General features: G+C 38.1%; 2 protein-coding genes across 2 annotated transcripts in view; one reads left to right on the top strand and one right to left on the bottom strand.

Annotated features, from left to right (window-relative positions):
- nptnb (neuroplastin b) overlaps positions 1 to 757 on the top strand; it is a 30,704-nt gene extending 29,947 nt beyond the window's left edge. Inside the window, exons 7-8 of the mRNA XM_057348345.1 lie at positions 527 to 548; positions 664 to 757. Coding sequence (XP_057204328.1) covers positions 527 to 548; positions 664 to 724 — 83 coding nt within the window. The 3' untranslated portion in view covers positions 725 to 757. The remainder of the gene's footprint in view (positions 1 to 526; positions 549 to 663) is intronic.
- A 90-nt stretch (positions 758 to 847) lies between these two features.
- rec114 (REC114 meiotic recombination protein) lies at positions 848 to 13,036 on the bottom strand. The gene is made up of 7 exons (XM_057347660.1): positions 12,902 to 13,036; positions 10,073 to 10,162; positions 6,683 to 6,766; positions 5,966 to 6,148; positions 3,298 to 3,372; positions 2,448 to 2,613; positions 848 to 967 (listed from the first exon to the last, which is right to left on the bottom strand). The coding sequence occupies exons 1-6, from the start codon at positions 13,034 to 13,036 to the stop codon at positions 2,449 to 2,451; spliced, it is 732 nt and encodes a 243-aa protein (XP_057203643.1). The 3' UTR covers positions 848 to 967; position 2,448.
- Positions 13,037 to 13,388: the final 352 nt, after the last annotated feature.

Raw genomic sequence — 13,388 nt, 5'->3', positions numbered from 1 at the left:
TCACAGAATGACAAATCAAACAATGTTCATTCTAGTGTTGAAACATGAATGTCATTGAACTCGCTCATACTGACCCTGAGTCAGCGGCTCGTGCTGGAAGTGAAATACTCCGTGATGCTGTTAAGAACTGGAGGATTCCCGTTTGCTGTGAGTTCGGGAGGAGGACAAGAGCTCATTTATGTGAGAGATGCATAATTGATATTGTTGTGCGTCAGGAGGAAAGGACATCAGACACACAACAACCGAAGCACTCCATCTGTCTGTGGAAACAAACAATAACTTCACTGTTTGTCATCTAGCTGAACGTACAGCGATCTGAACATTTACACGTTTACTAGAAAAACCAGCTGAAATAATCAGTTTTACAAACTGTAAATGTACAGACTTCTGTCTTACTGTAACCATAAACTAAATGAGTGATTCTCATTTTATACCACCAAATCAATCTAGTGAAGAGGCAGATTAATGTCAAGTGCACTATTGTCTGTTTTCTTCTTTCATGTCTTGCTGTGTGAATCTGATGAAGATGATGAGCCAGTTGCACCGATGTAAGAATCACGGTTTTCATTCAAAGTTCATTTAAAGAGTTTATTCCATAAACATATCTATGACTTGTTGTGATGCTTCAGTGTTTTTGTTAATTGTGGTTTGGAAATCTTTTAGCAAAACAAACTCAACGAACAACCACAAGGACAAAAACGTGCGACACCGGAACACAAACTGAGCTGATGGACCAACAATGTGCAAGATGCTGAAGGTACAAAAAGGACCATACATTCTCAGTTAATCCTTATCAAGATGTTTTAACAAACAACAAATAAAACACAACATGCACGTTTCCCCGCAGAAAAACAAGTTCACCGAGTCCTTCCCGTTTCTGGTCTCCAGATCACCAACCGCATATCCCGACCATACGGACATATCCAAGCAGAGGAGCCGCTCCAGGCGTTTTCCAGCGACACGCATCCTGCCACACGTGACGAAACACACGACAACAACAACAACAGCATCATTACACACAGGCAGAAATAAACAATACAGACTGTGTTGAGTTTGCCTCTGTCAGACTGATGTTGTGTGTGGACGCTGATAGCATCATTCTGAAGGTAACAGCCATTTATTCCACGTGCTGTTACCGCCGTCGCGGTCCTCTCTGTTCTCATGCCCTCCTGCTGCACTAAGTCCTTTTCATATCTACATGTCGTCTCGAATGCATGCAATAACATAATCGAATAATTCAAATGTTGTTTTTCTATTGTTACTTATTACTTTGTGGCGTTGCATCCAAAATAACCGGTGTGTGTGTGTGTGCGTGTGGTCGAGGAGTGTGTGCGTGTGTGTGTTTTTAAAGAAACTGAAATGGACAAAAATGTTACGAGTCGTTGAGATCTTTGTACAGTTGATCATCCCATAAAACAATAGGTAAAGGAGATGTTTTGTCTTAAACTAGAAGGCGAGAACCTCGCCGTGAGTGGCAGAACAGTATTTAATCAAAAAGAGCTGATGTTGTATTAACTGAAATGGACACGTGTGGCATTTGTTTTCTAGAGTTATTTAGACGTCTTGTACATGTGGTGCTGTAAGTGTTCCAATATTATGATAGCATCTGTAAAAAGGAAAAGAATATATCTTTTTTTTAAACGAACTTTAATGTTTCATGTTTCTTTTTAGAGAGATGATGATTCTTGTACAGCATGGCTATAATCCTATGCAATATGTATTCGTATAGACCTACTGACAATTGTAAGGTGGGGTGGGTTTCATTTCAGAGTTCGGAAGCTTTAAAGGGACAGGGACAAATGGGTGCTTCGCATTGGAAATGCACTGCTGTAGTTGCATGACAACTTTTGAACAATAAAACGTGTCAGTGTGTGTCACCACGACAACGGACCAACATACGGGAGGAAGTGGGTGGAGCTAAAGCCATTACAGAATATGTGAAACCAACCGTTTCCTTTTTCAAAATAAAGACCCTGAAATATAACAGATGTGTCTGTGTTACTCTGAACGAACGGTGAGGTGTTTTCTCAACTATATTCAAATGACCTTTGGCTAAGCCCCGCCTTAAAAATGTTATTGAGTAGTATTCAGTACGATGCAGATGACCTACATTTGATCAAATGTACAGCACACGGCACAGCGTTCTGTGTCCCATGATGCAATGCACTCGGCCTTCAGCGTGACGGATGAACCAGAAGTAATATCAGTTGCTATTTTCAACATTCAGCACTAAGTAGTTCCCTTCAGAATTGCGCTCCACAACTCTAGTAAAATTCCTAGATACTGTAGTAGTAAAGTGCATAGTACTACACTTTACTATAGTAAATACTATAGTATACTGCAATATTTAATTAATGACACTATTTTTCGGGATATACATTGTATTTATTTTTCTCTGTAGTATGTGGAGCAGCTTAGCAATGGATCTTAAACAGAAATGATTTTACCTCATTCTTGAACGATCTCTCGGAGCTTTTTCTCCACCTCCTCAACAAACGACGGAAAGCTGGAGTCTAGCAGACAGAGACGCAGTAGCTGCTCCATGTCTCCAGGAGGCAGTGTGGACTGATGATACGCCACCGGCAGAGACATCTTACTCTCACCCAGGAAATACTGAAGAGAATGGGTGCTTCTCAATATGCCTCCTCGTTAAAAAATGTTTTGTACTTTATATGTACTTCACTCTGTTATGTTGTTTGTCTTGTTCTAGTTTTGTGTATGTGCTCTGGTTTTCCTTAGAACCTCTCATTTAAGTTTCAAATGCCTTATTGTAATTGTTTTCTAAAGCATAATAAATAAAATTACAAAAATATGCCACCTCGTTTCCTTGCTCCTCCGTCCTATGACCCGGAAACCGATCGAGCTCAGCCATCTTTAAGGACGTCTCAATTCTCTAATTGCACTGGGAGGAGGCGAGGAGAGAGGAGGCATGTGTATGTTCAATGTGTACAGTCATCATTAATTGACGACGCTCTGAAGTGACGCTAAAGGGAGCGAGGATATGCCATTTCACTTCTTTCAATTCCTCTGTCCTCGCTTCTTTTCCTTGCTCCCTTCTCTCGCCTCCTGAAGGGGTGGAACTAAGACGCGGGGAAAGGAAACGAGGATGCACAAAGAAGAATTGAGAAGCACCCAATGAGCATGAGAAAGGTCAAATCTCAGAGGTCAAATGAAAATGCCACTGGTCACAGCATGCAATTCAGTGATTCCACACAGGAGCACATGAACGCAATGACAGATGATGTCAATCTCGACGTGTTTTCTGTGACCTTGAAAACAATCAAAATCCAGTCGTACCTGAGAAAGCTGTTTGATTGACAGTGATTCCATAGAAAGGTCAGGGGCCGCCTGTGGCTCATCATCTTGAGGGGTCTGGAACAGAAATGGAGCCATTCATTACAGTGTCAGGACACACACCAAGGGCCCTACCGGCCGATCAATACTCTCATTACTAATTGAACGTCTTCACCTCCTGCCATCTTTCATTCCTGCTGCCGGGTCTGCTGTCACCGATAGTATTTAACAAAAACCCTTTGCTTTGTGCATCATGCGTTCACAAGATTTAGAGCCTCAAGCGTGCGTATTTACATTTCAGAATCACAAATAAAAACACTCCGGTTCGGGATGGGATTATCCATATCCTGTTTCGGCTCCTTTTTAATATCATTATGTAACAACAGTACCATCTAGAGGACAAAACTTTCAAAAAAACAAAAGAAAATTATAAAATAAAATCCACCATACCTGTATATATTGTTGAATGTGTCTAGGTTTATTGTGTGCGATATGCTACAAAAATTTACTTGCTCACTTATTCATATTTTTTCACATTTTATAATAATAGATAACTCATCAAAGCAATCAAATATCACAAATGTATTTTTGGTCAAACTAAATGTTAGTCTTTGTGTAGAATTTGCAAGAACGTTCTCTTGTCATGTTTTTACACAGCTTCTTGAGGTCTTACCCTAAAATCAAAGTCATTTCTTTCAAAGGCATTTTTATTAAATAATGAATTATATTGAAAGAAACTAATGTGTTAGAACAATTCTATTTTTGTCTACAGACATTCAAGCATATGCCTTCTGGTCAAAAGGTGTAAAGGTGAAGAGAAATATTTCAGTCAATTAACCCTAAACTTCTGAACATTAGTGTATTTATTTAAAGGGGTCACATGACACGGCTGAAAAAAATATTATGTTTTGTTTTAGATGTAATGCAATGTGTAAACACGATTTAAGGTTCAAAAACGCTGTATTTTCCACACACCGTGCATGTTTGTATCTCCTCTTTGCTCCGCCTCTCTGAAAGCTCATGGCTCTGAAAAGCGAGGTGTGCTGTGATTGGCCAGTTCACCAGTGCGTAGTGATTGGTGGAAAACTGCAAGCGTGTGAGGGAAATGTGACGCCTCTGACCATATTTGGAACATCAGGTTCCTCTTCAATTGTACTGACAGGTACGCCCACCTTACTTGCGCTTACATTTGGGCAGTCTCAGTCAAATCAGACCACCAACTGATGTAGAACTTTTACATGGAATGCATCTTTTGTTCTCACACTTTCATTTGTGCAATTTTACGTGTCTCATACATGCATGGGCAACTTTCGTCGCTGTCGGGCGGAAACCTCCTATGTCCAAATTTGGTCAATTTCATATTTTTTCACAAATCGATGCTATTGGTCAGTCCCCATGTGGGTCTGTTATTTTTACAAATTATTAACCAATCTAAAGTGTTGAAAATAGCTTGAGAGCAAATCTCTTAACTCCATTGGACACTTCAGCTGTCTGAGAAGTCTCGTAACTCCACCTCTTCTTCACTCCGCAGGAGCTTCTCGGCATTACGTCTCCTGATTGAAAGTTTTTTAGACAATAACAAGTGAAAATAGTTAGGTTAGATACATTTGAGTAGGTCTGTTTTGTTAAAAATCGATAGCTGTAATGCTTCGGTGCAGAAGGAAGCCCGTGAGCCACGAAGGTAAATTTGCGAGCAGATTCGGCTAATTTCCGCCTATTAGACAGCCTATAGTCAGCTCATCGTTTTTAGTATTACATCACTTATAGTTCTTAAACCTTTAAAATAGTGTTTAAGAAGATGTATGTAACCATAGTCGTTAGCTTTGGTTAACGACTGAATCCTTTTCTCTTGTCAAGAGGCTCAACGCGACCGCCGACTTTATTTGCGTTCAGATTAATTTCCGCCTATATTAGACAGCCTGTTTAACGTTTTATTTTGGAATTGCATCACTCATAGCTCTAACGTTTAAAATAGAGTTTAGGAAGATGTATGTAACCACAATCATTAGCTTTCATTAGATCTTAAAGCCTCCTCTCTTGTCAAAAGGCTCAACGCGACCGCAGACTTTGATGAACACTGCTGGCAGCAGCGACGTCTGTGTCCGTACCATTCTTATCAATGACACAACAGTATATGATAGCAATATAAGGTATAATACCAACTTTAACGATACAATGTTTAATAACTCAAAAAAATATGCAGTTTTTTTAGCTTCCTGAAAAATAATGGTTTTGGAGATACGAGGATTCCGCCCGACAGCGACGTTATAACACACCAAAGACACAGAAAAACAGGTGTTCGTGCCATATGACCCCTTTAAATGTGATGACTTCTTTAGAAGGACATTTTTGCAGATGTAGCCAAGGAAAATAAGGGGAAAATATCAAATAAAGTCCTGCATGATTCGTTTCTGAATATTCTGCTTCACATAACATAAGTTAAACGCATTGTGAATGTTGTTTAATGCAATGTATAACATGATGTGCGTATATCTGGTATAGCTACAGACTTACAGCGATGCCGGGGAAGCGAGCTATAATGCTACAAGCATTTTTCAGTAAGTTTGTATATTCCACAAAAAAAAAAAACACTAGAGAGTGATTCTGGACAGGTGGGTATAGAACACAATTATATTTGTAAACAGTATGCATCTCATCACAGTATTCCCACCTGCGGCTCTTGTGGGGAGGGTCCAGGTTGTTCAGGGGTGGATTTAGCAGCAGATGAACGTGTGGTCATGTGTTCTTGAACACGTACATGATCCTTCAGCCTCTCGACTGCTTCAGCACAGAAATCTGCAGCTTCTGCACGACTGCTGCCATCAAACTGCAGTCTGATCAAACGGCTCTCTCCCTAACACACAACACAAACACGTCTCTGTGATCTGACCTACAATTATATTCACTGACATCGGACCCTGAAACAAACACACTGCCCATGTCAGCTGAGAACGTAAAGGGAAGGTGTGACTTTCATATGTCACAATGATGCTTGCAACCATGGCGTGGTACATTACTAAATATACTGTACGTCATCCTGTGGTTTACCGCCACAACACCTTTATTAAAGAAATAGTTATTTTATAAGGAACTCATCAGCGTTCTTGATGAATTTGATACATTTCTGTTCATGTTGGAGATGAGATACTTAGCTTAATTAATAAGCCACTGAGTTTGTCTTTGAGCTGTGAGTTGAAGGTCATTCTCTTTTTAATTTGCATATTTAACTTGTTTATTACTCAAGGAAAAGAGGCGGAGTCTGCCTTCAAGACACACACACACATCACTTCCTGTTGAGTTTATGCAGCATCTGATGGCAGCAGTTAAAGCCGCAGAAACAGTTTCATTATCCAAAGTAAAACACAGGGGTTTAACGACAGCTTCTCACCTTTACTGTAATGTTGAACAGGAGGCTGTCTGATTTGTGCTGGACTTTCAGGAAGCTTTGTGAATTAAGTAAAGAAAAGCCCTCCTGCAAACACGCAAGACAACAGGATTACACAAAATCATCATTCGTCAGGGACTTGTTTATTGTGATTATATCAGGATGCACACACAAGACATAACTGTAGTATCATCATGTCATGTTATGTCTCTAACAGTCTGTTTGGTTGTGCATGTACTCAAAATACAAAACCATAATATGAATTTTTAACATAATACGTAAAAGCAGTGGTGTAAAGTATTGGAGTAAATGTACTTAGTTACTTTACTTAAGTATCTTTTTGGCTACTTTGTAGTTGTACTGAGTATTAAAGATATTAGCAACTTTTACTCTCTACTTAACTACATTTTTGAACAAGTATATGTACTCTTTACTCCACTACATTTGTAATGACTAATGCAGTTACACATTACATTTTGCATGACACCTATCTTATAATTAATATCGTTATTTACAGGGCAATGAAGGTACTACAATCTTGTGGATTTTGCCCTAACTTACAAAAACTTGTCAACATGGCTTCTTTATGTGAATATGAGTGCAGTATCAGGTAGATGTCAATCGCTGGCGGTTTATACACGGTTAGCCCTTACCCGCTATTTCTACAGTAATATATTGGCAACACTGTTGCCAGCTAGTTACTGTAGGTCACACATCTACAAAAGCTCTTATTTTTAAAACTAACTCTTCCTAAATGTGCTCTAAACATGTTTGCTCAAAATTTGACCATGTGGTGGGACTATTGCCATGAAGTGATGTAAACCAGTAAAAAGAATGTATAGTATTTCAATTTTCAAAAGTGCTCTCACACTATATAGACAAAATATTAACCTATAGAATGAGTCGGACACAGAGAAATGAACAATCCACATATGAATCTCAACAATGGTGACAATCAACTGAACAGCTTCATGCTGCAATGCATGCTGGGTACATAGTACAAAACTCATTCATGATTGTTTGTCACCATTGATGAGGTTTGTATGTCAAGTGTCTAACTGTGTCTCAATTGCAAAGAAAGATTTTCTGACAGAGATCTTTCCATTATAACATGTAATCACTTTACCAAACATATCTTAATAAATCTTAAATGCTATATTATTATTATTTAATGATTGAATTCTTTCAGATGTATCTTCAGTTACTAAGCAAACATAAAGTTGCGGTTCCTGTAAAGTCCCTTTCAGTGTTATTGTATAAGTGTACATTTTAAAGCTACAAGAAAGTCAAAGAGTCCAACCAAAGCAAACACTGATCGCCATAATGGTGACTTAAAACATAATTGAACCACTATGAACTAGAGTTAAATCTCAATAAGATCTTACACAGATGACAGAAATAAAGTGAAAGTGGTGTCTGTAATATGTGAAGATGTTATTGATGTTTGTGTTTAATTCTCCTCTGGTGAAATCTTGACAGATTTATTGTGTTCATCTGTTATTTACACTTGTTCATCTAAGACTGTGTGACTTAAGTGCGTTAATAGATTCTTTATAATGTATCTTCAAACAGCCATTGCAGTAGTTTACTGTAAAACACCTACAGTAACTAGCAGGCAACAGTGTTGCCAATACAGTATATTACTGTAGAAATGGCAGGTAAGGGCTAACAGTGTATGTGAAATGAGGACATGACTGCAGCTGGCCATGAGGCCCAAACCAGCATGTCCAGTGCAAAAAGGCTTTGACTTTTTGATTTTACTTAACATTACTTTATTTATCCGTTATATTGAAGAGACCTTTTTGAAGGAGTTTGGTTTACTTATGAGCACTTGAGCTTAAATGAGACTTGGGTGTTTGTAATAGACGTACAGTAGGTTATGATGTCGGCCATGATTTGTTGCAATTTTGAGGTGTTCAGTCTTATTATGATTTAAGAAAATAAATGCGATTGCTCTCCTCACGAATCGACTGTTTCTAGTTTTTCACTGACATGTCTCTTAAGTGTTGAGGACTAGTGCTGCTTTGAGCCTACATTCAGTATGAGTAAAATACTCAAGTACTGTTCAAATCAGATACTCGAAGACTTTTACTCAAGTCGTTTTGAAATTGGTGACTTGTAACTTGTAATGGAGTAATTTTCACTGCAAGGTATCTGTACTTTTACTTAAGTATGGTTTTCAGGTACTCTTTACACCTCTGCGAAAAAGACGTTTCATATACTAAATAGGTTTAATTTGTGGTTGTTATTACGGAACATAATCAGTAGAGGGCGCCACTAACACATCAACCTCGGTCCTGTTCTGAAAGATAAAGGAACAAATGAAGAGTGCGATAACCCCGTTTAAAAAAAGATCATGTTTTTTCTTACGTCATCATGTTTTTATTGCGTTAGTTAGCTGTATTTTCTGTATTTTCAAACCAACTGCAGTTTGATTGATATTTATTGGAATGCACAATAAAAAAACATGCTTTTTGAATAATTCTATGTCAAAGTCAATATCAACAAATACTTTAACTAGTATTTCTAGTAAGTCCAAAAATGTGGATTTCATTCAACTTTGACATAAACGCTATTTGTTCATTCGTCATTATTTCTGTAGTTGAGCGTAAATCGTATACATCGAGTCATTATAAAAGAAATATAAGAGAATGAAAGAAATGATTCTGTGAGAATAGCATCTCATTGGATCTGTTACATGAACATTTGAGTTCATGGCTTAACCTAAAAAAAAAACCTGAAAGCTTTTGAAACATTTTAAAGAGATTTTTCCTCTCTGCAAAAATGTTCAAAAAGGACGGGATTAAAAATATTGTCTTTGCATGTGAAATATCATATCAGCATCCCCTCGACTCACACACTGAAAAACTATCTTAAGGAACACTTGACAAACATAAGACAATCTTGAAAGGGCTGATCAGATTATAAACATGTATCCATGACTGAACGCTGCTGTCTGATCCCACAATCACATAAAGCTGTGTGACGGACAGCAGGCTGCATTTCCTGGTTCTACATAAAAGTTTAAAATGTGTCTCATTCTCAGACATGATCTCTGACACCGTGAAGAGCCGGTGACTACTCTGTCCACGAGTCCAGGCTCAGGGTTTAGTGTTGGGTGCTTTTAGAGACACTGCAATACTCTTGTTTTGGCAATCCCAGAGGGACAGCGACAGTCCCAGCGGGTGAGGAAGGGGATTACGCTGTTCTTTCTGGCAGTAAAAAGAAATACGGTCAAGCCCCCGTGATGATGGGCTCAGCGCGGGCCGCCGTATCGCGACCCTGCACTTATGGCCTGATGGGTAAAAGAGTGTTGGGGCTTTTAAAGTGTAAACAGACAACATTTTAAAAAAGGTCAGTAAACATGGCCAGTATGTGTTTGTATAATCTTACCAAAAGCTCCTGGCCTTGAGACACCAGCAGATGAGCAGAGTCCAAAATATTCAACTCCAGCTTCTCAGCGCTGTCACTGGAGTCAAAAATCTGAAAGAAACACAATTTGTGTATGTTTAGATTCACCAGTTTATTACGTTTCACACATATTGTTATTAGCAGTAGTTTAACAGTGCAGTCGAGTAATTCACTCAAATCTTGTCTTGTCTTAAAGTGGTCATATGGCTTTGGTGTGTTATAAGTCGTCCATGCATGTATAAGTAGGGATGGGTATCGTTAAGATTTTATCAATATCGATACTGCTTATCGACACAGGTACTTATCAATACTGTTATCGATACTACGCTCTATAATTTGATGCAAAAACACATGACGTGAAAAGATGTTTTTTAAGAAAAAAAAGACATTTTAAGTTTCTTTATTACAGCTGAGCTTTAGAACTGCAGTTTACAAATGCTTCTGAGCAAACAGAAAATGCCACATAACAAAACATGCGTGTGTTCCTTAGCATACCACTTACGGCACATAGCATGTGCATAGGAGCACATCATAATGTAATTCAACATATTTACTTTACATCACTGTGGTTATTTGGCGGGTAGACTGTATTTCTTTTTTCCTTTCTGGTTTTAGGTCTACATAAATTTAAGTACTATTTTCTAAGCAAGTAATTTTTTTAAATTATATGTACTATTTTTTATAATTTTACTAGCACATTTACTTCAATTTACTAAAGTAAGTAAATATACTCCGTGGCCGAATTATTAAAAACAATGTTATAACTTGTTCTCAAATAAACAACTTTTATTTTGACAGGTTGCCGCAAAGGGGTGTTTGACAGAAGCTTCCTCGTTGTGAAACGCGGACGCTGAAAGCTCCACAAGCGCAACCATGCCACTCTTTCACTCATAAACGCGCAAAACAAGCAGATTACAAATACATCGCGGAAATCATATGGCCCTAGATATCACACATACGTCGAGCAAACTTCCTCTAATTCGCCATTTAACACCCGAATACACAGAGATAAAACAACGCAAGTATCGATAACAGTATCGTTTGTCATGAAGCTTATCGATACTCTGGTATCGACCCAATTATGTACCGGTCCAAAAAAGTACCGGTTCTCGGTACCCATCCCTATGTACGAGACACGTAAAATTGCATAAATGAAAGTGTGAGAACAAAAGATGCATTCTATGTAAAATGAATGCTCACCAGACCTGCCTGAAACGCCTCGTGTAGCCACACCCCCACAAATCTACGTCAGTTGGTGGTCTGATTTGACTAAGACCGCCCAAATGTACATGCAAGTAAGGTGGGCGTACCTGTCAGTACAATTGAAGAGGAACCTGATGTTCCAAATATGGTAAGAGGCGTTACATTTCCCTCACAGTGCGTTTCAGAAAGGCGGAGCAAAGAGGAGATACAAACATGCACGGTATGTGGAAAATACAACGTTTTTCAACCTTAAATCGTGTATACACATTACATTACATCTAAAATAAACCATAATATTTGTTTTAGCCGTGTCATATGACCCATTTAAATAAATACAGTAATGTTCAGAAGTGATCAAAGTATTAACATAATTCTACAAAACAAATGCCATTTGTGTCCCTGTATACAATAGCGCAATATTATTTAGCTGTTGTAAGAATCATAAGCAACTTTTTGAGGTTTTATTTATTTAAGATTTTAATTGTTGGAAAAAAAACTTTACTTTTACTACTTTACTACTTTTTAAAGATGGGGTAACATGCTATGTCATGCATTGAACATGTTGAACGTGCAGCTTCTCATGCTTAACATGGTCGACTTGTTAAAAAACGAGTTGGACGTATGACGTAGTATTTCTGTGCTTGATACACTCCCCCAGCACTCCAACTTGTTTCGCAAAGTTTTTTTATCAAGATCGGCTGCGCTGTGGGCCTGCAGCTGCAGCTCGTTACTCTTGTGATAGTGAGAGAAGTCAGAAGTTTGTTTGTTCATGGCATTTCAGTAATGGATGTTATATAAACACTGGATATAACGCTGGATTTGGAGATGTTTGAAACTGATAGATGGCGCGGTCCCAGTACTAAAAGATGCCAGACATGAACCGCAGGCGGCAAGTCAAACTAAGTCATAATGTTGGCAATCAGCGCGTAAGTGCATAATAAACAACACGAAGGGATAATGTGATGATGTGTTGTGTGCTGGTGCTGTAGCTCCGACCCCCCTGCCCGCCTCCAGCAGCTCCTGTTTTTCCGGAAATAATCGTACAGCTGTATTTCTCTTTTATTAATTTTTTCAAACTAAATACTCTTCGAAGATATGACGTATGCAATACTACTATATACGGTAGGTACTCAAGATTAATATGAGACTGGAGTGTGTAACCCCATCTTTAAAGTATTTCTTGAAGTCATAATTCATCACTTTATCTCATGTTTTATATCTGTCAGTAGGTGATATTAAAAGGTTTCTAGGTTTTTTTAAATAGTAAATACTGATCATTCAAAGTGAATGTTTGTAAACATATCAGCAATAAATTCTCTCCATAGCCTATGAATAAGGCTAAAAAGTGCCAACCATCTTACTTTTCTGAGATTTATTATATACAAACATTTATCAAATAATGACACCATGATATTGAACTTTGTGATGACACAATTTGTTCAGACGTAAACATTCTAACAGAACTTCTAACAGAAATAATTAACTTTAAGCCACATTATTAAATTATTTCATGAAATAACCAATAAATACAATAATTTTAATTAACAGAATATTCCAGACATAATTATAGTTGTGTCGTGTAACAGTTTGAAGTTTCCGCCCTCTCACCTTCCACGCGCAGCCGCGACCTGAGGCCTTTACTTTACCGTGTGGAAGAAAACGACCGTAGCGTTTCAGCTTCCAAACTCGCGTTGGGGTTGTCGCTGTTGTCGAAATTTCATTGTCTAAACTCTCACTTTCCATTTTTGTAATTATTTTAAAGCCGTTAAAGCAAAAGGGAGAAGTACAATAGGAGCTTAAGCGAGAAGAGGCTTGTAGTCGCGCGCAAAGACTGCGCATGCGTCATCACGATTTAACGCTATACTATACATATTTTTTTAACCTTACGTTTAAAATTAATCACAACATTTAAACAATAATCCATCAATATTTATGACGCCTACACAAGTAACAGACGGTTTTGTGTCCCATTTATTTTCAATATTGGACCACTGTGGCGAAATCAGGAAATGACGTCTCAGGAAATCAAGTAATTTTAATCAGTAAGAATGACGTTTTAGCCATTTAAAATTGTAATATTTTTCTGTTGTTGACA

The sequence above is a fragment of the Triplophysa rosa genome, linkage group LG12 (assembly GCF_024868665.1).
Source record: "Triplophysa rosa linkage group LG12, Trosa_1v2, whole genome shotgun sequence".
NCBI classification, from domain to species: Eukaryota; Metazoa; Chordata; class Actinopteri; order Cypriniformes; family Nemacheilidae; genus Triplophysa; species Triplophysa rosa.
The sequence above is the reverse complement of the archived record's forward strand: the minus strand, read 5'-3'. Positions and strand labels throughout refer to the sequence as shown.

Bases quoted from the DNA above. Each gene is read 5' to 3' on its own strand.
- rec114 (XM_057347660.1), bottom strand. From the start codon at position 13,036: ATGGAAAGTGAGAGTTTAGACAATGAAATTTCGACAACAGCGACAACC. The intron at 10,163-12,901 runs GTGAGAGGGCGG...TGTTTCTTTCAG, and splicing joins GTCGCGGCTGCGCGTGGAAG to ATTTTTGACTCCAGTGACAG. The intron at 6,767-10,072 runs GTAAGATTATAC...GCGTGTTTGCAG, and splicing joins CTCAAGGCCAGGAGCTTTTG to GAGGGCTTTTCTTTACTTAA.